Source organism: Scatophagus argus, chromosome 9, assembly GCF_020382885.2.
Source record: "Scatophagus argus isolate fScaArg1 chromosome 9, fScaArg1.pri, whole genome shotgun sequence".
In the NCBI taxonomy this organism is placed as follows: Eukaryota; Metazoa; Chordata; class Actinopteri; family Scatophagidae; genus Scatophagus; species Scatophagus argus.
Window position 1 is genome coordinate 25,116,450 of NC_058501.1, and position 26,149 is coordinate 25,142,598.

At 47.0% G+C, this 26,149-nt stretch overlaps 2 protein-coding genes across 6 annotated transcripts; both read left to right on the forward strand.

The window, feature by feature from the left end:
• Positions 1-6,029: 6,029 nt before the first annotated feature.
• tp53inp1 (tumor protein p53 inducible nuclear protein 1) lies at positions 6,030-17,280 on the forward strand. The gene is given in 6 exon segments (XM_046399585.1): positions 6,030-6,970; positions 9,379-9,582; positions 9,585-9,761; positions 12,590-12,852; positions 12,854-13,104; positions 13,763-17,280. Coding segments are annotated over 5 exon segments (963 nt in total). The 5' UTR covers positions 6,030-6,970; positions 9,379-9,533; the 3' UTR covers positions 13,986-17,280.
• A 581-nt stretch (positions 17,281-17,861) lies between these two features.
• Positions 17,862-24,915, forward strand: ccne2 (cyclin E2). Of its 5 annotated transcripts, none has more exons than XM_046399571.1 (12): positions 17,862-18,277; positions 19,849-19,887; positions 19,968-20,049; positions 20,204-20,257; positions 20,840-20,982; positions 21,334-21,469; positions 21,564-21,710; positions 21,861-21,956; positions 22,132-22,266; positions 22,363-22,474; positions 22,683-22,840; positions 23,579-24,915. In XM_046399571.1, the coding sequence occupies exons 2-12, from the start codon at positions 19,874-19,876 to the stop codon at positions 23,687-23,689; spliced, it is 1,188 nt and encodes a 395-aa protein (XP_046255527.1). In that variant the 5' UTR covers positions 17,862-18,277; positions 19,849-19,873; the 3' UTR covers positions 23,690-24,915. The 5 variants fall into 5 exon arrangements, with proteins under 5 accessions (XP_046255527.1, XP_046255530.1, XP_046255528.1 ...); XM_046399574.1 differs by lacking the exon at positions 17,862-18,277 and adding an exon at positions 18,338-18,360; XM_046399572.1 differs by lacking the exon at positions 17,862-18,277 and adding an exon at positions 18,487-18,880.
• Positions 24,916-26,149: the final 1,234 nt, after the last annotated feature.

The window sequence follows — 26,149 nt, forward strand, 5'->3', positions numbered from 1 at the left end:
AAAACCACTCGTTCGAGTTTCACTTTTGAGTTTTGGTTTTGTTTTTCCTCCCAGAGTTTCCTGTCTTTAATTCTCAGTCTGTTATTTGAATGTTTGGTGAGTTAAAGTGTGAAAGTTTTATTCCTGCTCTGCTCAGTCTGGATTCAGCCTCAGAGGGTGGAGGGACTAAATGTTGTGTTTAGGGGCTGCTGGACTTTCTGCACACTGGATGACAGTGGCTGGTTTCCCCGGGAGTTTTAAAGACTCTCACCAAAAAAGAAGAAGAAAGAAGCGTATTACACAAAATGTTGAGGTACTACTACCCTCCTTTAAATAGAGCTGACTGGAGGCCATCTAAACAGTGGAGGAGGATGTTTTGTGGCCTGTTTGACAGGAGCTTTCATTCGTGTCAGCTGTAAAACAAACCTCCAGGCTGCACAGCTTCCCATCGTGTTGTCACGGATACACGACTGACTGACAGGCTGCATGTGAAACAGTTTTCAGCAGGCAGGTTCAGCCTGCAGGTGGGATACGTGAGGACTCGAGTCAGCGCTGACTGAAACCAAAAACCTGTCGGGTTACATTCTGCACCGCAGGCTGTTAGGCCTCACGCATGTTCCATCAGTGGCTTTCAGCTGGTCTGAACGAAAACAGCACGAGCTGCCGTCAGCCTGCCGGTAGTGACGCGTTTACGGGTAAAACAGAAACGCAGCACCGCTCAGTGTGTCTGCAGAGAAACAGTCTCAAAATGTGAGGAAAAGTTGTCAGATAATAAAGTGAGTACTAAATAAAGTACAAGTACTTGAATAAATGTACCGCAGTACATTCCTCCACCGTGTGGTGTGTAGGTGCAGTGTTTGTGTGTTCCTGTTGTGCAGACGGTCTTTGAACTCAGCAGCTTCGCTCTCACAGATGGTTTCTTCTGCGTCGTGGTCTTTCGAGGCTGAGGTGATGTGTGGTTGGAGGACTTACGGAGCGCTGGGCCGAGGTGCATGTCGTCCAGTGATCCAGTGGGCGTCTGTGGAGCGAAACGTCCTCCTCATCACATCGGGTTTTGTCTTTCTGTCTGATCCAAACGAAAGTGACTCCACTTTACCTGTGATGTTGTGATCGTCCTGCTTGTCTTCATCGGAGAAAAAAGGAAAGAAACGTGAACCCGAACACCACCCGACCGGGTGGGGACGCCGACATCCCTTCTCGGTTCCTGAGGCTCCTCTCGACTGTGTTCAGGCCCACATTAACAGTATTTTCGCGGCCTTTCAGAGGGAAATCCTGTACTTTAGTCAGACTACGTTTGTTCATACTTTAGTGACCATTTTTCTGCAGAATGAATACTTTTGATACTTCAACTTAATGTGGCTCACTATACATACTCTTACTCAATGAGGTTTTAAATGCAGGACTTTAACTTGAGGTGAACTATTTTCACTGTGTAGTGTTAGTAGTACTTTTACTTGAGTGAAGGACCTGAAAACTTTTCCCATGTGCATCCCTGTAGAATCCAGGGCTCACAGGTACACTGAACATTTCCCTCCCATGCAGATGGACTCCTGCTGACAATAACATCTAAATAGTGAAAATCACCATCATGTGTTCATTCCCGTCTCTTTTGCTCACGTAACCACGGGGCACGTGTGATCGTTTAAAGCAGCGGTTGTCCTCTCTTCTCGAGCGCTCGCACTCTTGTTTTCCAGGCGGTGACTCACTTTCCTCGAGTTATTCTGATGGCGAGAGGAAACAGGCTGCGTTTCATGACTTGACCTCACGAGCTGCGGGCAGAGAATCAGTTCACTGAGGTGACTGACAGGTCGGTAAGAGCCAATGACCTGCCGGCTGTCTGCGGCTTGTCCCGCCTGCAGGCCTGCAGGCCTCGGCTGATGCAACCTGGGAGGAGGATGTCACTGCTCACAGGGAGCTCTGAGGATCCTCGGTGTTCTGCAGGGACGACTCGTCGGGTTCCCTTTCAGCTCGGGTCTGATCTCTCACACTGCATTTCTCTCCTGGGTGTGTTCACACACTTTGTGTTAGTGATCATGCAGTGTGTCACTCCACCCAAAATCCCTCTGAGCTGCTCAATGCGAAGCTCACTTTAATGACTTCCTAAAGTGCAGGGCAGTGAATTTACTCCCCAGATCAATAAAGTTTTAATTTAATCTATGATGAAACAACTTGATTTGTTTGTTGATTGTGTTCTGTGTTAATAATCTCAATGAATATTATTAATCTGAGTGAACAGAACTAATTGTATTGTAGTACTTTTGCTCAAGTGAAGGACCTGAATACTTCTTCTGCTGGAGGCTCCCTGTGTGTGTGTGTGTGTGTGTGTGTGTGTGTGTGTGTGTGTGTGTGTGTGTGTGTGTGTGAACTCTCACCACAGAGGTCAGTGTGTTGCTTTCTCGGCTCCGCCCACATTCCTCCCTGCATGTTTACGTCCTGATTGACAGGAGGAACCGCCTGACACAAGTCGTCACCGTGGCAACAGTCAACAGCTGGAGAAGATAAGTGAAAAGAGGCTGCCAGTGTTTACGATCTGCGAGGACTAAAGAGAACATGGGCTCTTCACTGTCCGCCATTCATTTCAAACGTGTGCCCTGTGAGGTCACATCAGAGTGTCATTTGTTCTACACAATCATCCTCAGCCTGCTGCGCACAACGCACAGCGGACTGCTCAGCGAGTGTTCGGTGACAACAACACGAGGTCGTTGACCCCCTGCTGTGCTCACAGAGGACAGTATTGTGCAACACACACACTAAACATTAGCCAGGTTATGTAAAGACGCGGCAGAGGGAAGGTGACTGAGTGTGATGTGTCACACTGATCGATCGGACACTTTGTCCACACACACACACAGAGTACACAACACCTCGTGTGTTCCTTTAATGCTGTAAACAGCTAATGAGGAGGATGTGACTCCATTTTGTCTCTTTATAGCGGAACATACCTGAACCACCACATGCCTCTTAAAGGAACAGTTCACCCAAAAAATGAAAATTCAGTCATTAATTTTATTCCCGGTGGACTGTTGCTTTCACACGAGCTTTTTGAAGTTTGCGGTCTCTGTGGCGCAGAGGAAGCAGATGCATCAGGCTTCGATACACACTACTGGACCTGACGTTTTCTACGCATGAAAGGATGAGCAGACTGAGGAGCAGAACCGACACGTTCAAATCACTGCTTTCACTTATGAAAAGTCCTTCTTGCAGACACATTTCATGTAACTGATAAGCCTTAAAGGTTCGCGTGTGCACAGCATAAATCATGTAAAATGATTCAAAATGTTTTTGTGTGTGAGCTCTGGATCTCCCAGAATCCCCGTGTGTTTTCCTGCCACTCCGACAGACTGCAGGTTAGAGTGCAGCGCTGACGCTGTGATGCAACACACCTGAAAGAGAAGCAAACAGGAAGTGAGCGCTGGGGGGCGTCTTATCAGTGTGCTGATGTCTGAACACTTACAGGTGTGACCTTGTTATTTAGGAATGGAAAAATCTAGAGCAACATGTTGTCCTGCTTCTCTCCGTGTGTTTTTCCACATGCATGTCTTTTAAACTGGAAAATTCCCACTTTTTGCAGTTGAGGAAGAGCAAAAAGGTGGCACCCAACAAGGTTCAGGACGTCTTCTTAAGTGAAGCTCGAAGGTGTGCGTTGATCGATCACGGCAGCCACATCACATCACAGGCTGAAAACGCCTTTCAGTCATTTCTGGGTAAAAATATAAACACGCATGGGCTAATTCTTCAAGAACCAGGACCAAAAACGTGTCAGAATCCATCTGTTGTCAAAGCTGGACCCAAAACGCTGGGACTGATCCTCGTGGTGCTGACTGCACTTCCTGTCCCGCCATGCAGGACGACTTGCTTCCTCCTTTCGGCACGGAGACGCTTTGTTTTGGACTCATTTAGACTTAAACTTTCAAACGCTTGCACAAGGGAACCAAATGTACAGAATATTTAGGGACGCTTCCTCTTTCTGTCATGCAGAACAGCCGATTAATCGATGAGCCATGAAGAATTACAGGAAATAGCCTTTATTTGAGGGCCTAAAATTGAACAACATGGACCAATACCTCGAGCTGTTTCTGCAAACCACGGACACGTTAATGTGTCGCATTAACATTTCTACAGTTCGTATCGTAATACATGAACATGAGCTGACTTTCTCATGAGGCGGAGGACAGGATGGTGGTGCCTCAGCTCGAGAGGAAAACTGTGTGTTTTCCCTTTTTCAGAACCAAAAAACAAACCTCTCAGTTTCTAACTTTGACTTGGTGGCAGAAGAAGCCATGAGGTCACAAACAGACTCATCCTTCCAGGATATGCATCACATATCTGGCTATGAGCAGAGAGTGTGAGACAAGAAGCTGCAGACTGACTGATGCCTGCCAGTCGGAGGCAGCAGCTCAGGGCTTTAGCTGAGACTCTTATCCAGAGCAGCTCCCTCTGACGATGGGAGGTCAGAGGTCCCAGCCTGCAGATGGTCAGCAAATCCAACGGCAGCATGTTATCAAGGAGGACAACCTTCTCCTCCTCTGAAGAGAACAGAACCTTTGCCCAGTTTAACCTCCAGAGTGGGAGGTTCGAGTAACGCATAGCATCAGAATATCTTTAAAGTTCAAGATCCCCCAGAGAGAACATCTTCACAGCTTGAAAACACTACGACACTACAACAACGAAGAGCGTAGAAGATCTTGAAAGTGCAAATGTGCTTTCAGGTGTAGAAGTTTCCAGTTTGATATGAGGAATCCTTGAAGCAGCAGCTTGTTTTCCTGGAGGCCTTTTGTTTGAAGCTGACTTCCTCTCCTGAGTGGTGGGCAGTGAGGGGTGGGGGGGGGTGGTGTAAAGTGAACCCACCACTGACCCAAATGTCTGCTCTTAATTCATCGCTCAGGCTCAGCTCTGAGAAGAAGCAATGCGGGTTAAAGGAGCAGTTCGCCCAGCAGTGAAAATTCAGTCGACTCTCCTCACCCTCGTGCTGATGGAGAGTCTGGTGAAGCCTTAAGTCTATCTGTAAGTCTACGGGAGCCCTGAGATGCCAAACTGATTTGAAAAGAAGTTATTTCTACTTCTACCCGCTAAACAAAAAACGTTAGCACGCGGCCGGTCCAGTGGCGGGTTGTTTTAGTACTACAGAAGTGCTGAGGTTGAACGGTGCCCGACAAATGAATATCTAAATGAATTGTCCCTCACTACAGGCTCACGATCAGGGTCCCCACTGCTGAGGATGAGGACAGACGTGAAGGTGTGGCAGCCCTCTGCAGCCCTGTTAGCTACAGCAGCATGCAGTGCAGTGATGTCCACGCCGTCCACGCCGTGGATGTGGTTGTTCTCACCGGCTCACAGTTTTTGAAGTCGGTGATAAAATCAGCTCCACTTGTTGTTTTCTTCTTCTGCTGCGACTGCATGAAGCAGACTTTACAGCTGTGTCACTGTGCTCCACCTAAACATTCACAGGGTGTGGGTGCGATATTTGGAAAACAGGAAACCCTGACGCTTGACCCGGATGTTGGTCTGCTTATGTAATGTGTGTGTGCGTGTGTGTGTGTGTGTGTGTTCTGGGAGGGGTGGGCAGAAACCCTGTCCCGTTATTCCTCCCGAACCCTCGGCTCTTTGCCCCGTCATGCCCTTTTCAGCAGAAGGAGGGGGAGGGGTCACGTGGGTTAGTGACAGCCTGTAACACCCCGTGTGATTGGTTGAGTGGCTCCAGGCCCGTCCCCTCCAATAGGCTGTCCTTGGCGACGTCACGCCGATCAGCTGTTGGAGCTCCACAACAACAACAAAAGAAGGAGCAGTCGGGGGACTGAAGAGGAAACGGACTGAAGAAAAAAAAGCTGAACCACACTGTGACTCCCGATGAACAGTCCATAAACTAACAATTTTTATATTTTATTTCTTCCGCGAAGAAAGCTCGAGTTTTTCTATTTTTCGAAAAGTAAAGCATCTACCTCAGTTGTACGGAGTTTAATCGCGATCTGAGCCGTTTACATCTCCTCTGTCTGCCGCAGGTGAGCTCTTTGTTTTCCTCTCGGCGAGCCTTAACGGCTAACGCCTCTTATTCCGACGCTAATGATGTTTTTCTTCCTCGCTACGACAGAGACACTTTGTATTTGAAGAATCGGTCACACATTGAGACGTTTCGTTGTGTTATTGAATGTTTATGATGCGTTTTGTAACATCGGCTCATCTTCTTCTTGCTAGGCTCTTTATGCTAGCTGTAGCTGTTTTGGTTATGCAAAACTTCGCGTCTCCATCGATTGGACGACAAGAAGGTTCTGCTATGTTATGAGAAATATTTCCATATTATATTTCGGGAGATAAACGTTTACCAGCCAGACGGTCCTGCCCAGCCCGGTGTAGAATTACAGCCTCCTCCCCTTCCCTTTTGTAACCAACATAACCGTCCAACAGTCAGACTGCTGCTTCACATTTTTATTGGACCAGCTTGTTTTTGTCTCGCAGGCTGGTGAGAAAATCACATCCACACTTGAATAGTTAGCCGATTAATCTGTTAGTCCACCGAGCTGACAACTGACTCACAGCCGTTTTATTAGCCGGTCATTTATAAAGTAAAAATGTCAAACATCCCCTGTTTTTAGATTTTTCCCAGTGAGGATTTGCTCATTTCAGGTCCTCTTGACCATCTCAAATTCTGACTTGGATTTCAGACTCCGAGTGGAACTAAACAAGAAATCTGAAGACGTCAAACTCGGATTTAAGGGACTCCTGACTGACTTTTTTCATTATTTTCTGTTGTTGTTTTTTATGTTGACTCGACAAATTGTACAATTCAGCATTTATCCCTGTTTTGTAACATTTTAAGGGGGGTTTGGACTGTTGACTGTGGACAACACACGACACTAAACCAATAACCAAAACCAATAAGCACAAAGAAGCAGAAATAAGGCCAACCTGAAGCCACTTACTGTCGTTACTGTGATGGATGCTGTCGTGGCTCTTCTCCGGCTGGAACAGCCAGGTCTTGTTTGCCGACTGAAAGGTTTGTAACGTGGGTTTAATCCTGCTCTCCATCCCTGATTGTGGGGCCTCCGCGGCGGTTTGTGTGTAATCCTGCAGTCTGTATTAATCTACAGGAGATTTACGGATTGTGCGCGTCGCGCTCGGCCCACCTGCCCCGCAGCTTCACGCGAACAGGCAGAGCTGTGGCTCGGTGACCGTTTTGACGACACTGACGACCCGCCCGGAAAACAAACCGTGAGCAGCTTCCCTTTGTGTTAGCTGATCATTACGATGGTCCGACTGCTTTCCTATTTAGCCTAATAAAAGAGCGGAGGAGGGTGGAGGAGGAACAGGTGCAGCAGATTAGCAGCCTGCTGCTGTTGTTGTTGTTGTTGTTGTTGTCGGTGTTAGCTAACACTTCACACTTAAACCCCTTTTCTTCTCGCTGTTTACTGAGGCCCAGTTCGGCTTGTGTTCTCAGAAAAAACTTTCTGATTTATTTACTTGCCAGGGCGCGTTCAGAACAATCAGCCAAATCAGTTTCCCAGGTCGTCTGCTGCGTATGAGGCGTTCAACCTAACTTGGGCATTTGAAAATCTATTCCCGAACCCAGAAATAATGTTTTGCATGCACATTTAATTCCTTTTATCTTAAAAAAACAAAACAACATGAATGCAGCCATATATAATTCATAATACTATTTGCATCCTGTGTGTAGATTTCTGTCAGTCTGTCATACAACATGACCTAGCTGACATTCTTGTGCGTTGTGCTTTCCCTACCAAGACAATTATGAATACCAACAAAATTGGTATTATTAACTCATTAACTCAACTTACACACTTCAGTTCAACTATGAGTCAATATAGGTTTAATGATTAATTTCACAAAAGAATTTGTAGTGGTTTTTCATCGCTCATGTAATTCTGCAGAGTTTCTTGTCTAGCAGCCCAGCCAATTTGAGTTGTGTGTAGCCTGACAGGCAAAAAACACAATAAAAATTGGCATAAATCATGCTTCCTGCTTCCTGCAAAGCCTTTTGCTGTGAGAAGAGAGCAACAACCTTTTTGTCACGTTATTTTGTCAGCTGGATGGTTGGATGACGCTCTTTAGAGAGCAAATCAAAGCTGAAAGTGTACATTTTCAGTATTAAATGCTCATATCTGTGTATGGCTGTGATCCATTACTACTGTGCCAAAGGAAGCCCCCCTCATCTCCCTTCACACAGCAGCTGCCGCGGGACACAGACACCGATCACTCCTCTTTCTGTCCACTCATACTTTCCTAGCCTGAAAGACAGCTGTGTCTGAGCATCCCCTGAACACAGCAGCCCTCTTTATTTACTGCTGAATAAATCACAGACGAGACGGCTTCTCCCTGCTCGCCTCCATCAGCTCAATAACTGAGGAAGCTCTGACAGGAAATGAATCCTGCCTGACTTTACAAACTCTTATGGGCTCATGAACCAAGCCTGGAGATGTGCGTGCGTGTGTGTGTGTATCCGTTGTAACATGGCTGCACTGCGAGTGTTTTCTCTCTTTAATGAGTGAATTGATGCTCAACAGGATAAAGATTTTCAGAAAGCAGGTCTGACACTTCAGAAGGACTTTGTGAAGCCGGTTGGTTAAGCATCTGAACTGACAAACGTCCTCTCTTTTTGACCTGCATTTGACCAGAACAGTTGTGACCACATTGGCAGCAAAGATGCCCAAGCACAGAACTGATGTTAGCTGGAGGGGGGGCAGGTAAAAATCACCACCACGTACAGACCGAAGTGAGGAGTGTTGTTACCACCTGAATTTGCAGCTGCCTTCGGCCTTGCAAAGCTTTGAAGTGAGTTTCAGCTTGTTGTTCATCTGCTCAGACACGACTTTACTGTTGTGGTGGTTGTTGCACTCGCGTAGCGTTGTGCACAGACTCGGTGAGAGGCCGGCTGGTGGTCACGGTGGAGCTGAGCCCCCCCAGTCAAACGCTCGCACAGAGAGCAGAGGACGGGAGCGGCATGTCTGTCAGAGACACCACAGTGTAGCAGCATGGTTTCTGTTCGGTCGGCTTAGGCGCCGTGAAGAGATGCCTGTAATGGTAGAGAACGCCATGGTTTTTTATAGAGCGTCATATTGTGAGGTTGATTCCATTTTAATAATCCCGTCCGTGTTTTGTGCTTTGCAGAGTCCATAGCGTCCTGTTTAGTAGGATGCAGGACTTGACTTAGTTGCTGAGAGTAAATGACCTGAAAACGTGACCTGAGAGCACAAGATTTCAAGTCGTCGGGTTTCGAGAAATATTTTTGTAGCAGCTTCAAAAGGTAAAATGTTCAAGTGACCTGAGAGACGTTGGCTTGCAGTTGCTTAAAAAGACTTTAGATTCTACTTTCATTAATCATGTGTTGAATCCAGCAGGACTCTGCTGGTCACCTCTCTGGTTAAAGTCCTTCTCTTCTCCTTTCAGGGCTTGTTTTGTACTTTTGCACTCCTCGAAGCGATCCTGACGTCGAGCGATGCCCAGCCGTTGTCTGCTGGCCCTCAGATGATCCATGACCACACCTTATTGATGCACTTTAGCACCTTTCCGAAGCCTTCCCGCCGCTGTGAACCGTGCAGCTGATGACCAAAGAGTGCGCCACGCCTCCCCGCCGTCGCCCCGAGCCACGCGCCTTCCTCAGCCCCTCCCACAGCCTCGCGCCCCCACAGGACGTCCAGGGATGTTCCAGAGGTTCGCCAGCGCTTTGTTCGGGGACGACGTGGAGGAGCTGAGTCGAAGCAGCAGACCTGGAGACGGCAAAGAGGAGGAGGAGGAGGAGGATGAAGACTGGATCCTGGTTAACTACCTGGGTAAGTCGTGAAAATATGAGACATCGCACGGTGCCTTTAAAGGATGAAGACGTTATTTGCACTTGCACAAGCTCGAATGCACATACACGACCAGGTGTGACACAGGCTTGCAGGTGGCAGGTAAACCCTGACGTATGCAGAAATGAGAGTTTTTGTCGTTAGCCTCCAGCTCGCACATGTGAGCCTACGAGTGTTTGTTCTGCCCAACAGCTACTGCAGATTGTTTCAGCAACATGCCAGGCTGTCGCTTTAATGCCAACTGGCTGCTAACAAAAAGCATGTAGAAGGTGAGTCTGGAGAGGAGCCACAGACAGGAATGCACACGGCCCAGCCGACAGAAAGGAGGTCCTCCTTAATACGATGGCAAGTGCTTGAAATGCACCCACTTTTCACTCTTAAGAAGCTGTGCGCACCCTGTGTTTAACTTGTTTAACTTGGGACCGTTTTATTGGCTGGCAAAAGTCGCGCCAAGTTTCCAGCTGAGTCTCTGAAATAAAAAAAACCCCAGTCAAAACAGACACGACTCCCAGAGAAGTTCAGATCGAGCACACACACACACACACACACACACACACACACACACACTGCAGAAACATGACACGCTGCAGTGACTTCCAGGTGGCTCTAAGTGAAGCTCAGCACAGTTTTGGTTTGACCCATCTTTCACCCGCCGCCGGTCCTGACTCGACTTGACTCGTCTCCGATTCCACAGCCGTGTGAATATTTCAAGTGGGAGGGGGGAGGCCGGCTGGCCCGCTCCAGGTCAGGGGGTGGGGGGAGTACAGCAGGGTGCCATCAGGCAGTTTATGGTAGTCAACCTGTAAACAGGTCAAACAAAAGCGCCTGGGGAGCCAGAGGAAGTAAAAATAGGCCCTGGTGCAGCTGGAGTTCCCATTCTGGGCCTGTGGAGGAGGACATGTATGGGCACAGAGCCTCCTCTGAGGGCTGAACACACACTCCATCACACACCTGGACATAGTGTTGCGTGTCCATCAGCCATGAGTCTAACAAATTTGCTCAGTATGAAACACAGATTTAAATGTGTCGATTCCTTGTTTTTACTGCTTCTGAAACTGAAATGAAAATATCTCAGACTCCTCAAAGCCTTGAAGATCAAATTAGATTCACTGTCATGTGGCAGACATCCGCACACACACCGGCTTTGCTCTGGTCTGTGCACGCTCACACTGTCTGCTTCAGGCCTCTTTGAACAGCACATTTAAGCCTGGCTGACGGTGAAATCAGCTGTTTCTGTGGACTGAACCCCCACAGTCTCTGGGCCTTCGTGTTTCAGCCACGTGGAAGGTCAGCCGGTTCCTTCCTTAACCTCATTAACCCCACACACAGCCTGCCAAAGTGTCCAAATCACTGCTGCAGCGGCTGGGCGAAGACTCGGACGTCCCGCCGCTGAGAGGACCAGGTGTGCTGAGTCAGCCCTCTGCAGCCTCTCAGGTCTGCTGTGGGTAAACACGGACTCGTCTGTGAACTCGTGAGAGTCGTGGTCATGTGTGCGTGCAGACCAGCAGAGACTGCGAGCGTTTGCTGACGGTGTTGAGTTTGTGATGTCAGTCCTGCGTGTGTGTCCTGTGTGTGTGTGTGTGTGTGTGGGATGAAGACAAAATCCTGCAGGGTTTAAACAATAAAGATGAGCCGAGTTCTTATTTACAGCCTTTATTCACATGCTGGAGGGAAAAGGTCCTGAAAGCAAACAGACGCCTGCTCAGTCCACTCGGTTATTTTTAGGCTCCAGTCTGCCAGCAGAGTTCATGTTTCCTTTCCACCTCATGACTTCCTGTGTCAGTGAATTAGACGCGATGGATCAGAACCAAGAGCCCGACCCGCAGATGTTTGATGTGCAGGATGTTGGCGTGTTTGCAGTTCACGCTGCTGCTTCATGATGAGGCGTTTGTGTTTGCAGACACACAAACGTGCACGCAGGCTGTGGTTTCAGGCAGAAACGCCATGCTGCAGCTCAACAAAGAGACAATGTTTGTTTTCATGTGACAGCCTGAGTGCACAGACAGGTCACAGCGCCACCTGCTGGCAGAATGAAGATATCACCCCGGAAACACAGCAAAACCTCCACTAGCAAAGCCCAGCCGGTCCAGTAAACAGCCAGAAACAAAGAGATTTTCCCCAGTTTACTGAGAACATCCTGCAGTTGAAGGGGTTCTTCTTTCCTCTCAGCTGTTCCCTTCAGGCGTCGCCACAGCGCCACAGCGAATCATCATCATCTGTCCTCTGCTACCTTCATGTCGTCCTTCGCTACATCCATAAACTTCCTCTTTGGTCTTCTTCTAGACCTCCTCTTGCCCAAAGAAAACCTTGACATCTTCAGCTCTGATATCTGTGTCACTCCTTTCAAAGCTATCACAGTTTGTAAATAGATTTCAGATTTTATTTTTATGTTATCTCTGTTTAATTTCATTATCTGTTATTAGCTTCTGTTCTGTTTTGTTCTTATTTTCTCATGATGTACTCCTGGTATTCTTTTTGAAGAAGAATGTGTAAAGGTTCAGTGTGAGGAGGACACAAGATGATGAGTGCAGATGAACTGAAGCTTCACAGCAGAAAAGTAAAAAAGTAAAGTAAGAATAATCCAAACACGGCAGAGCAGACACAAACACGAGCAGATTTTGCTTTTACGCTTTTATGTGAAGTGCAGGACCTTCAGTTGCAGTGGAGAACCAATACAGTGTGGTATTAGTACTTTTACTCAGTTATAGGATCTGAATACTTCTTCTGCCTCTGCAGGCACAGTTAAACTGCAGTGAAAAGCGCCTCACGGTGGATCCCAACACTAACTGCAGCTGTTTGCCTCCCTGCAGCTGAAGCCTGCGCCGGTCAGTGTGGCGACAGCCTCTCTGGATCCACTGCTGGTCCTGAGGAGGAGGAGGAAGACCTGGTGATGATACCCTCCCCCATGGCCAGCCCCCCAGTCCGCTACGCCTCCTGCACCTCCCTCAACTCCACGGCTGACACCGACCCCGATGGCAGGGCAGAGGAGGAGGACGACGACGAGGAGGACGGAGAGGAGAGCGGCTTCCTTCGCCTGGACGTGGGGTCTCTGGAGGAGAGCTGGTTCGTCACCCCCCCCGCCCTGCTTCACCGGCCGCAGCAGCCAGCCCGTCCTCCTGGAGACCAGCCCTCTGGAGAACCTGCTGATCGAGCACCCCAGCATGTCCGTGTACGCCCACCACAGCCCCCCCAGGCTGACCCTGGACCCGCGGCCGCACTCCCTCGACCTGGAGCTGGGCCTGTTGCCTGGAAACGTGCCCTCAGCCCCGACAGCCTCGGGCGGGAAGGACAAAGGCCGACGCCCTCTGGACGGGCCTCGTCACAGGTAAAGTCCTGAGAGCACAAAATGTTTCTCTGTTCAGTTTTCATGGTTGAAAAATGCTCAACATACTTTGTTGTTCAGTCGACACGATCACCAATAAAAACCAAAAGCAAACAATCTGTCATCGAAATGACCAAGAATAACACGGAGGTTAGTTTTCCCCAACAGTTGCACTTCGAGTAGACTCTTAATCCTAATATTTCAGAGTTCATGCTGTACCCCGTCTTCAGTGTCCCACACAGACAAACATCAGCAGTGCTGCCATTTTTGGTAATTCTGAGTTCAGGACGGGGTCTACGCCATCCTAACTTCCTGAGGACTGAGTAAAGATCAGATTTCAGATGCACTGTAATGAGGCCCCTGAAACCTGACCTGAACCCATCTTGTCCCAGCAAAGTTTGGGGTTTTCGTGTAAAACTTTGGGCTCTGGTCAGGGTTTGGTTCAGTTTTTCCTGTCTGTGCTTGTGTTAACAACCAACCAGCTGGGATGACTTTTAGACCCGTCTAAAGTGGCCTGGTTCAGCTCAGTCCACCTTCTCTGCTGGAGACTCATTTGAAATCTTATGTTGTTAGTTGATTCTGAGCACCACAACACGTTTTTTCAGTTATCCAAACAGCTCCATCAGCTGCTCTCTGCTTCTGTCTTTGTCGCCCCCTGTAGGCCGGAGGTGGCAGTTGTCCAGCGCCGCTCCAGCCTCAACTCCGCCTGCTACGCTGCAGCGCTCTCCGCCCGCGCGGGCCTCCTGCAGCAGCGGTCGGGTAACACCACCCAGTGCACCCAACCGCTGTCCCGCAACGCCCTGCGGCGCCTCAACCTGCTGCGCCCCCCGAAGACCAGCACCATGCACCTGCACCAGCCCAGCCAGAGACACCTCAACTTCTGAGGCGTCCTGACAGCATCATCATCATCATCATCATCAACAACATCAACCTCGACCCTTTCAGCAGTATGGGAAACAAACACTGGCCACACCTGCCTCTCTGTTTTCTTCTTCTACTATCAGGATGTCAGCACCAGCAGCACGTTGACCTACGTCATCAGTTCATCCCCGATCTGTTCTGGAATCAGAACATGTGGCCAGTGGGTGAAAAGCTTTTCTCCTTCCCTCATCCGTCCATCCGTCCATCCATCCATCCATCCATCCATCCATCCATCCATCCATCCTCCGTATTGGTTCTGTGAGGAAGAGATGTGAAAAGAAAAGGTCATCATGCGTCCCCAGCCTCCTCCCGTCCTCCATGTTTTGTTCTCCCTCCACAGGGCCAGTTTGTGGCCAATCACAGAGAAGAAGAGGCGTCATGGCGACGTCCTCCTCTTCTCCTTCTCTTTCTTTTTCCTTCTTCTTGTTGTCTAGGGACAGCATAACGTGTAGAATCAATGCTGTAGGTCACTTTACTCGGCGGCAGGTCACGGCGTGGCGGGATGTGGTGGTGATGTCGCGATGATGTCATGGCAGGGTTGTGCCACCTCTTTACTGTCTGGCGTGCAGCGGCACAATGTCATTCAGTCAGTGCAGGAACGTTGGATTGGGTGCCCCACTGAGTCTCCCGGTGGGACTCAAAAGTTTAAAGGAAAAGTCCCCTCAAACAGCCTGACACCATTACAAAGCGCAGTCTGTAGCTGTTGTGGTTGTGTTTTTTGGAAAATACTGTAAATGAATTATCTTGCCTTTTCTATTCTCACTCAAAGAAAATCCCACCACAAGACAACGAATCATTTAAAGGGACATTCCTCTGAAATAACCCGTCAAAGTGCATTTGAAAGCGTTTCGTGGTGTCTGATGGGAAACGTAAGATTCAGTGTTTTTAGTTTTTCACTCATGAAAGTGACTAAGAGTCAGGATGTCCAGGCCTCTGGTGCTTTGCCTTTTGTCTGGGTTTTTCTTTGTGTTTGATGACCGCAGATCCACAAAGACGCGCTCGCGACGTGTCCTCATGTTGTCCACGTCTGACCTGATTTCCTCAGATAAAAAACACACATTTTGGTGGGATTTTTCCTTTACTTTCCTGCCCTGAGGTTTGCTTTGTCTCTCTGAGCGTCACCGTGTTGTGTTGACCGTCCCGCCCTGCCGGTTGAACCTGCCTCTGACTTTGTAATTCAGTACTTTTCACACTATTATGTGAAATAAAAAAAAAAAAAGTTGATAAAAATTACTGGGTTTAATATCACTAAACGCCTTGTTTTATCTGTAGCTTTGAGATGAATAGAAATGTAAAACAAAATGTATTTAAAAAAAACTTCCAAAATATTTTTTGAAAAGAAAAAAACAAATTACATATCAGTATGAAGTTGGTATAAACGCGTTTCTGGTTTCTTGCTTAGGTGTGTTTGGTGACGTTAGCGTGCGATCTGTTGCATGGTTGTAGAGTCGCGTCGGCGTGACGACGGTGGAAAAAAAGAAAATGGAAAAAGATTTTGTTATTATTTTTGTTTGTCTGTTTGTTCTTAAATGAATCTGCAGTCCAATTCTCAGGGTCACAACCAATCACCTTTTACTCTTTAGGGAAATGCAGATTTACTTGACGGCCGACGGCTCGGACTTTTCCAGCTCTGTCCTCGTGAAAATGTTTGTGAGAAATAACCGACTTTTAGTTTAGTTTAACCTTTGACGTTCTCAGTCGACTGTTGGAAAGATGGAGAGAACCTGTTGGTGTTTTTCAGCGATGTTCATATTTTACCTGACTTGTACTTTATGCTTTTTAACGCTTCTGTTTTCCATGTTAACTTAGTTACATTTTGCTAAAGTGTAAAATATTTAAACCAAAAAAGTAGCAACGATCTTTCACTAGTTTCTGATACTGATCTTCTTTTATTTGTTGTTTTAATTTGGTGTTTGTTGACATGGTGGGACGTTCAAGGCGTCGCCACACTGCAGGACAAATGAAACTGCTGAAACTGTCCGTCTTAAGGAGAAAGAAAAGCCGCCAATCCTGACATTTAAGAAGCTGGAAGCAGCAAATGTTGTCCACGTCTGCGTGAGAAATGACTGAAACCATTAATCGATCAGTCCGTCTTCTTTCCATTGATCAATCAGCCCATATTTAATGATTTTTATTTGTCTCAGCATTATGACTCCGAATTTGTGACTTTAAGGGCCAAACTTTCGACTTCCTGTTTCACCATTTTGACTCGTATAGAAGTTGGTTTTTCACAGTTTCAAGAAGTCCGACTGTAAGCTCAGCTGAGACTGAATCGCTTTTCGTGGTGCGGCGACTGATGGTAACGTTGTTAAAGCACTAACAGACGTTTGTTAGGCGTGTGTACGGTTTGCTGTAAATAATCCTGTCCGATAGCCGAGTGTTTCTCTCCGGTGGATTTGAGCTTTCCTTTCACTCGTCGAATGTCTTTCCCCCTCTGATGTTATCTTGTGTTACCGCCATGTTTTTTCACTGAGGCAAACTAAAAGACAGAAGGGAAAGGAGGAGATGGACGGCGACGATCTGCCTCCTCCTGCCGTCAGGAGCCTTAAATGTTTTGGTTTTTACTTTGTGTCCTCAGTTCATCTCTCCGTCATCAAACTAACAGGGATTTGTTGTGTTTTTTTGTTCAATGCCTTGAAATTTGTGGATCACGTGCCTTCCAGGTTGAAATGTTGTAATGACAATGCATCAATGAAGAACTTGAACTCCCTTTTTTCTTTAACATCCTGAGCAAACGTAAAAGCCCTGATCACACACACACACACACACACACACACACACACACACACACACCAGACAGCATCTATGCACCACTCGGAGGAAGCCCGCCGGCTCCCGCCGCCGCCCACTCGGCGTTCGGCTTTTATAATGACTCAACAAACCAGACAGAATGATGTAGCAAAACCTCTTCTCTCCTTGTTTGTTTGTTTGTTTTTAAGTGTGAAGACTATTTTGTGGCATTTTTATTTTTCACCAAGTGTTAGATGTTTTTGCTTTTTTTGTGTAGTTTACTGGAATAATACAGCACTTTGCCAAAAAGAAAAAAAGGTGTAGGAATTCTAGGGTTAAATTTTTATTTATCGACATAACTGGTCTCCTTCTTTGTATTTTGGATGTATGACGGATCAATTCACTCTGTTCTGATGTAAGAAAACAAAAACGAAACAAGCTAATTAAAAGTGGGGTCATCTGTTTTCGAACTGTAATAGTTACTACATGTGATCTCTTATTAGCCTTTAATAAATGTTTTCATACACAGCTCTCCAGTCTGCATTTGATTTCTGTAGATTGTGGCTTACTTTGCTGATGAGAATTTTACAAACCTGTAATAAGCCTATAATGTTTTTAGCATTGTTATGTAGTAAAAGCTCCTCCAGCGCTGGACACAACATTCAGAAGAATCGACTTGTATTGGCAGTATACACATGTTCACATACACATACTGCATTTAACCCATCCTTGGCTGAACACACATGCAACATGCGATTAAATATTTCCTTTTTAGCTGCATAATGAGTGATTCATTTTAGACTTGATCAATTCATTTGACAGCAAGACTTTTCTGTAGGAAGTCTTCCTGCCGCCTCCCGGTGTGTTAATGTTCTTATGTGTTACCTTATTAACGGAAATAAAGCACACGTCAGCGGCAGCACGTCTCCTGTCAGGACCGCGCGGCTGTTTGACAGCGGCGCCACGTGCTCTTTCTGTTTACATTCTGCGCAGGCAGCACGCGGCGCTCGCTGCTCGCTCTCTTATTGGCCCCACGTCACGGGGACCCCTCCCCCAGGCGGGACCCATACGCGGAAGCTGTTTCGGTGCCGCGAGAAAAACGGCGAATAACTCCGTAAAGTTTAAAATTCAGATCAGCCTCCATACGCAGGATGATTTCTGAGCGCCTGTCGACTCGTTCAAATTCAGCCGGAATGCACAGAACGCGATGCGTACGTGGAAAAACCGCCCTGCGATACGCTGCCCGTTAGAAAGCAGCGCAGGCTCCGGTGAAACACGGCGGGTAGCCTCTTTAATCGCGCCATAGCGTTTGTAATAATCTGTCATTGCCTAAAGAGGAGTACGTGGATCCGACTTACACCCTTCGGTGTTGTTCGCGTGTAAAAATCCCTCTTCAGATTTGAACATTTAGCGCGTTTCTGTGAACCGGGAACGGGCATGCGCAGTGCGCAGCACAGGCCGATGCGGATATAAGGATTGGCGCCGGCGCCACAGCTGATGCATTCATTCATTCATCGCCGAGGAGGTAAGACCACCGAGCTGGGGGGACGCGATCATACTCATATGTGCACTTTTATCACATATTTCAGCGGTCCTCACCTTCCTCAGGTCTGCATCGTGCGTTTTCTTCTTAAATATCCCTTTTCCCTGCGTAGTTTTGTGTTTGTGCATTCGAGCCTGGACAGGCGATGATCTGCAGCTAATATCAAACTGTTTAACGTGTATTTTACCTTATTTGAAGGGCTTTTCGCTGTTAGGTTCGCCGACTCTGCCTCATTCGGGTCTTGCATGTAGTCCCGACGGTGTGTTGTGGCTTTCAGAGGAGCTGATCCGTCCAAACACTGGAGCTGCTCTTGTTTCGAACTCCCAGAAAGACGTTTTGTTCTGATAGCCCATTTGACTTTTGGCTGTTAAATCGAACTGCTTAATCGAACAAGTATTCAGTCGTTTGCCCGCACAAGCTGAGGAACATTCAGCTTATGTGCACATCGGGGTCGGCTGGTTATTGTTGACCCAGTTAGCAGTTGCCGGGCTAAGTCTGCTAATTACTGTAGCTCCCGTCCACCACTTTGCCTCGCGGTGGTCTCCGTTTACCGGACTTTAATGGCGCTTACTGGCCTTTCGAAAGGTTTGCCTTCAGATGTGTGGTCCCCACGAGTTTGTTCTGTCGGTTCAGAACAGGTTCGACTCAGTATGGCTGATCTTAGTCGGTCATTTTTACTTGTTTCCCCCGCAGACCTGGAGGGACTTTGGGGGAGGCAGGGCTCCAATCCTCCCGCTTTTGCGCTGCGGAAATTGGCGCGTCTTTTGAGTTTCAATCGTCCAATAAAGTTAATATTTTGGCGATTTCGCACATTCAAACTACACCGAAGCTGTCTGGAGACGTGTGGTGGGTCGCCGATGAGGAGAAAGTCTGGTTGAAATGCGGTATTTTGGAGCTTTTTTTGTTTGAAATCGAGGGAGCAGCCAGCCCCCCTCCTTCTGGGCTGCGGACGCCGCTTAGCTCGCGGTGCTGTCTGGCTACTTTTCCTTTTGAATATCACACAGTTGCATTTGTTTGGCCACTAATATAAAATATTAATTGTCACGATCTGTACGTGTGCCGCTTCAGCCTTGTTAGCCGAGCACTGTTGTTCTGTCGACTTATTTTGGCTCTTTTGGTGACCTTTAGCTAACTGTGTCTCTGTTATCTCAAGCTAACCACATCTTCTGCCAGCTTCAAACTGAGTCTTTACAGTCACATCTTCTCTCATATTTTGGGCCCCCGTGGTTCCAAGGACCTCTTCAAGGGCTTTCCAGGAGTCACTTGGATTCATTGTTTGTTATTTTGCACGTTTCTAGCTTATTACAGGCTTATACAGCCTCAGGGTAGCACACACACACACACACACACCAGCCACCTCAAACCTGGTGACGATTGGGGCCCAGTGGCTCCACAACGTGGCCCCAGGAGATCTTGAAACCGTTCCACCAAGAGTTAGATGAATTCCTGTTTACGTGTGCGCCCTGATTCCTTCTCCTATGTGGAGTCCATGTGTCTGATGGTGCTGTTGAAGGTGCATCCGTAGCTCACCTGTTCTCTCCTTCTCTTTGCAGCGGAGCCATAAGTACAGTCGACAGGATGTCCAGACGCAGGTGAGCAGCTGGTGCAGTTTGTTCTCAAACTGTGGTCTGACTGAACCAATAGCTGATCGAACTTGGTTTTTTCATTTCAGTGGTCGCATCACTTTGCAAGCCAGAGATTCAAACACACCTGAGCCGACGGTCAGAGCCCCACTGAAGAAGAGAAAGTCGGAGGTTTGTGTTCGTGTGTCTAATAAAGCTCAGTTTGTCACACCTTCTGTGAGGTCAGCGATACTCTGATTTAATATAATGCAGAGTTTGGTCGCATGTGTCTTGTCCTGTCAGCCCTGACGCTGACTCACCACAATGTTTTGATTTTCCTCTCCAGCCTTTCAAGAAAAAACTGCAACCTGCTGCCAAGAAACAAAGCTATGAAATCCAGGTCAGTGTGTCCACGTGTCATTATCTGCAGATGACGGTGTGTGTGTGTGTGTGTGTGTGTGTGTTTATAACTGATAAGGGCTCAGCCTGCTGTGTGTGTTGTTACCAGGTTATTATCTGTGTCTCCTCCCTTCCAGTGTGATCAGCCCTGTTTAAAAGCCAAAGTTTTATTGTTGTGTATTTATCTTGAACTTCAGACTTTCATGTATTGAACGCAGCACATCCAGCTGGTTATCAGATTGTGTTTGACTTCTTCTACACTGAGTTTAAAGTGACTCAAGGGCTTCAGCTGGAACCGTGCAGTACCTGCCTTTCACCACAAGGTGTCACCAGTTAGCTTGATTAGAAAATACAAGCTCAGCAGTTAGCTGCCAGGAATGGCCCCATATGAGTTTATTGTAATGATCAGTTGGTGGGATGAATTGGTCTCAGTCTCTGCGCACTTATTCAGACTTCATTGTACAACATTCTGTGAATATATTCAGAGTTTTTGTGAACAAAGTTGAGGAGTTTCAGTCTCTAGTATCGTTTCCCTAATGGATACTCAGAAACAGCTTATTCACCCTCTGGTGTTTTATTCCAGAAGTGTTGGTCGGAGGATGGAGCGAGTCCATGCATCCTCATCGAAACTCCACACAAAGAGCTGCAGCCTGCAGATCCGTCCACCTTCAAACAGTACAGATTCAGGAACCTCTTCATCAAGGCCTCCCCCATACCCCGTCTCAGGTAAGTGTGTGTTTTACACCTCAGAGAGGCTTCACACTGAGCTGTCACTCCACCCGACTCTGACTTCAATGTGATGCGTTAACACCCTTTGTTCTAGTTTGTGAATGGACCGAGTTTCAGGGTTTCTTCTCGGTGCAAGCCAACAGCTGATTTAAAGTGACACAAACTCAGGAATTAGGAAAACACTTTAAATATTAAGCCTGGACTCCACATGCATGTTTAAAGTAATGAAACACTCGTCTATTCAAATGTAAACCTGCCTCAGCTCTTGTTGTGAGGGGGATACTGTCTGCTGGGAGTTAATCAAACATGCAAACTACAAGCTGGTAAAACCTGCTGTTTGTTTCCCAGCTGGGCCAGTTCAGACGATGTGTGGATCAAAATGCTCAACAAGGAGCTGAAGTACGTCCACGATAAGAGCTACCTGCAGCGACACCCCAAACTGCAGCCCAAGATGAGGGCGATCCTGCTGGACTGGCTGCTCGAGGTGAGGCAGATGTTCGCTGAGAATATGACGATGATTCACGGAGCTTTTGACATGCAGCCTTTTAAACAGCTGTTTAAACCCTGCGTGTGTTCAGGTGAGCGAGGTGTACAGCCTCCACCGGCAGACGGCCTACCTCGCTCAGGACTACTTCGACCGCTTCATGCTGACTCAGGAGAACATCAGCAAAGAGTACCTGCAGCTCCTCGGAATCACAGCCCTCTTCATCGCCTCCAAGATAGAAGTGAGTCCCCCGTCATCCTGTGCTCGCTGTGCGAATACACCGACAAACGCATGGGAACCAGAATGCAGTGCAGACATTTTTGTTTAAAAGCGTTTTTATGTCTGAATGTGTGCATTGTGTTAAAGTCTGTTCGCTCTCTCTCGTCTTCAGGAAATTTACCCTCCTAAAATCTTCGAGTTCGCATACGTCACAGACGGAGCCTGCGATGTGTGGGACATCCAGCAGACGGAGCTTCTTGTGCTGAAGGTAGGATCAGCCTCTTTGTGCACAGACTGTAGCTACGGCTAACGGTAACTACAGCTAATGGCACAGCGAGCAGCAGATGTCAGTTACTCTGACGTACTGTTTACAGGTGTCACGGGTTGGATGTTAAACCCCGCCTCCTTGTGTTGACGTGTATATTGTTGGTGTTGTTCTGCAGGCGTTGGACTGGAATCTGTGTCCCGAGACGCCCATCTCCTGGTTGAAGCTGTACGCGCAGGTTGAAGCCCAGAAGGACGGAGAGAACTTCCTGGTGCCGCAGTTCTCTCAGGAAACGTACATCCAGATCACACAGGTACTCCCACACCTGCGTCACTAAACAAACCCGCACTGTTACCGGTTACCGCTTCCAGGAAGTCGTCACACTGACCTTTGACCCTGTGTTTTGCAGCTGTTGGACCTGTGCATGATGGACATCAACTCGCTGGACTATGGCTACAGCGTCCTCGCCGCGGCCGCCTTCTGTCACTTCTCCACGTTTGACGTTGTTCATAAAGTTTCTGGTAACTTGGATTTTTTTTCCCATCTGAACGTCTGATTTAAAACTTAATGATCTGAGGTGACAGAACTTTGTGTTTCTGCTGTGGGCTTTTACTGTTTTTGATTTATCAAACATTTAGGATTTTTGTTTGCTTCTGCTGAGTGTTTTAATTCTGCTCCCAGTGTTTGTGTCGCAGTCCTAATGTGTCTGTCTGTCTGTGTGTCCATCAGGCCTGACGTGGGACAGCGTGGCTCCTTGTGTCCGGTGGATGACTCCCTTCATGGACGCGCTGCGGTCTGAGGCAACACCTCAACTCAAGGACTTCCCCAAAGTCAAATCTGATGACAGACACAACATCCAGACTCATGTGGCCTATCTGGACCTGCTGGTGAGCCACACACGCACACACACACACACACACACAAGTCTGATGTCCAGAGGTCTGTTTCAGTGGATGTACAATACACTTCAGGTGCTCTTTATCTATATTTGTCTATGTCAGGTGTCTGTTGTGTACTTGAGAGCAAAGACTAACTGGACTCAAATTCTCTGTTTTGTATATGCAAACTTGGCCAATAAAGCAGATTTAGATTATGAAATGAAACCTTCATGAGGTAAAACAACGCTTAAGTCTAACTTAATACGGTGTTCACACACCAGTATGTATGTTGACTGAGTCATGAGACAAGGACAAGGTCCCAGGACAAGTAATCTGTAAGACATAAAGTCTGCAGTCCAAAGTCAAGGGTGGACATGAAGACTTTCATACAGAAAGTCTCCTTGAGTCTTCTTGTGAATCCTCACTTTAGCTTCAGCTAAAATTCAGGGTTAATTTTAGAACAGCAGGACTGTGGAGTCACGATGGAAGAGGAGAAAATATCACTCTGTTGTACTCTGCAGCTGTTAGCTAACACACTGCAGGACTCTGCTGTTAACCGCTAACAGGACGCCATGTAAGACCTGCAGTCCACTGTGGACTCACTGGGTCCTCTGATCAGGTTTTATAGAACCACCAATAAAACGATTAATAACAAATATCAGCCGATAACGATCAGTGGCTGATCAACGGGAGCACACGTCACTAATAAGAATTCTTTGTAGCTAACATTGAGTCTGTGTCCCGCAGAGAAAAGCTCAGAGGCGTCAAATCGACCTCCCCGACTGCCAGCTGTCTCCCATCACCATGGCAACAGTCCTGACTCCGCCCAGCAGCACAGAGAAACCAGCCAATCCCTGAGCAGGACCCGAGCAGCGAGACTTGCTACCTCTCCACATTGTGACCTGACGTGACGGCCGACTTCTTGGACCACATCAGCTCCTCGCCGAACGGGACACGATTTTAGCAAACGTTTTGAATTTTATATGTCAAACACTACGTCAGGACGCCGACTCCTGTCAGTCTTTTATTCATTTTGGTTTTAGAAAACTGCAGATGTGGAGACTGACAGGAAATGCAGTTCTTAGGCAGGTGACCAAACCTTTTTAACAAGTTACAGATTAAGTAACTTGAATTTTGAAGCGGCAGGAACCTCGAAGGCAAAAGCGAAGTCTCGCCTGCAGTAGTTTTATTATTTTGTGCCCGTGAGGTGCAGTCTGGGAGTTTCACTGGTGCTATTCATGAAGCTGAGGCTTAAATGCTTTCAGATGGTGCTTCAGTCAGATTCTCAGGAAAATGGAAATGAGGAACGTCTCATTTCTACACAAATATTTCATTCCATTGTGAAGTGGGGAGATTAAACTGTTTGGTTATCACGTAAATTAAAAAAGATCAATAAAAAGTGCGTGAACTTACAGGTTTCCACTTTATGTGGCTGTCACAGATGTGATTATCTACACGAGCCGTAGGAACAATCAGACACTTGAGTTGCTGTTTAACGTCCTGAAACCTGGAGGTGTTTTGAATGCACCCAATCAGTTTGAGGCTCAATAACCACCATTTTTTTTAAAAAATGTTATTATAGCTGCAACCCGGTTGCACATTCTTGTTACATTCCTGGAAAACTTGACTTGCATAGGAAAACTGCCTTCACTTGTGCAAAGTTTTCATATTTCAGTGCTTGTATTTATTGATGAGCCTTAGTGTGTAAAAACAAAATGTCTGTTCATGTGTGTTTAAAACAAAATCTCAGTTATGAATGAGCTCAGTTTGATCACTGCCAAAGGCAAAAGCTATTTATGATTTAGCTGTGTGACATCTGTTGTTCAGTTCCAGTTCCTGTTGTCCTCTTTGTGCCTTTTTTCTTCAAAGTGAAAATGAACTGAACGGCTGCCTGATGGAAAGCAGAAGGAACCAAAAGGCTTCTGAGAGACACAACAAACCTGTGACTGTAAAGCTCCATGGGAACTACAGTGAACAACCATGTAAACTGTGCGTTGGTGAATGTATGTTTGTGTAAATAGAACAATTCAGAGATCCTTTTACATTGGAATGTTTTAAATAAACGCCCTGAGTTGTGAGTTTGGTCTGTGTGTCAGCTGTGTCAGTATAATTCATCAAGTGGGGGGTAAGCAGGTTGACTACAGACCACATTTTTGCCTTTTGTTACAATCTTTGACGCATAAAGATGGCCGATCTCAGAGATACAAATGCTGCCATCTTGTCCTGGTGATGTCATTTGGAGCCAGAGTCTGTGCAGTAGAGATGGGTGGATGGAGCCGACTTCCCGCCCACACACATCTGATCCAATCAGGAGCAGCACTCAGCTGTCAGTCAGGATGTTTCAGCCCCTTTTAAAAGCATCAGTTGACGAATTAAAACCAGACCACCAACTTGACCCAGTAAGAGTGTTACTCCACACCACGTGTCCACTGACTGTATGCAAATTTGGATTCCCCAAAAGTGAAGCACAACCTTCTCCATCACCCATTTTTGGCTGGCTGCAGTACAGCTCATAAGCTCCTCCCCCTCCATGTTAGCAGATGGGACATAAGCCAAACTAAAAACTCAAAATACATGTAAAATAAATTTTGCCCAAAGTTGGTTTCTGTCCTTTTAGGTAGTTGTGATCACACTGATGTTTGTTCAGGTGTTCTTTTTTCGATAAGTTTGGTTTTACTTATCGACTTGATGCTATAAAAAGGGGCTGAATTGTCATTAACAGCTAAGCGCTGCTTCTGATTGGCTCAGATGGGTCTGTGGGCGGGAACTGGATACTGCAGCTCCACCTCCTGATCACCACTGCACAGACTCTGGCTCCAAACGACTGGGACACAAGGACTGGATGTTCCTTCAAACAAAGACAGGAAACAGTCGACAGATTTAAAAAAAAAAGTCTCAAATAATTAAGAATTTTTCCAAACTGCACAATCACAAAACTGAGTGACACATTTTGTTCACAGAGTGTGTGAACTTCCAGCAGCCAACACTGGTGTGTTAAACTGCGACGTGTTGACATTTGGCCTCCTTTCACAAAATTTGGTGTAAACGATGAAGTCAGGTGAGACTGCGTGTTCAAACTGCTGCTGAACTTTGGCAGGTGAGATGCACTTCAGACAGCGAAGTGATCACAGGATGACTTTAAGGGACTGTGGTCACTGGAATGACTTTCTACAGAAGAAACAGACCCACAAAGACCGCTGATGACTTTGTTTCTGCTTGTCATTCCTTTATGTCGGTTTTTCATGCTGTGAGCAGCACAAACTAAAGTCCATTCAGCTTCGTCATAAGTGGGTGGAGGCAGAAAAAGACACCTCAAAA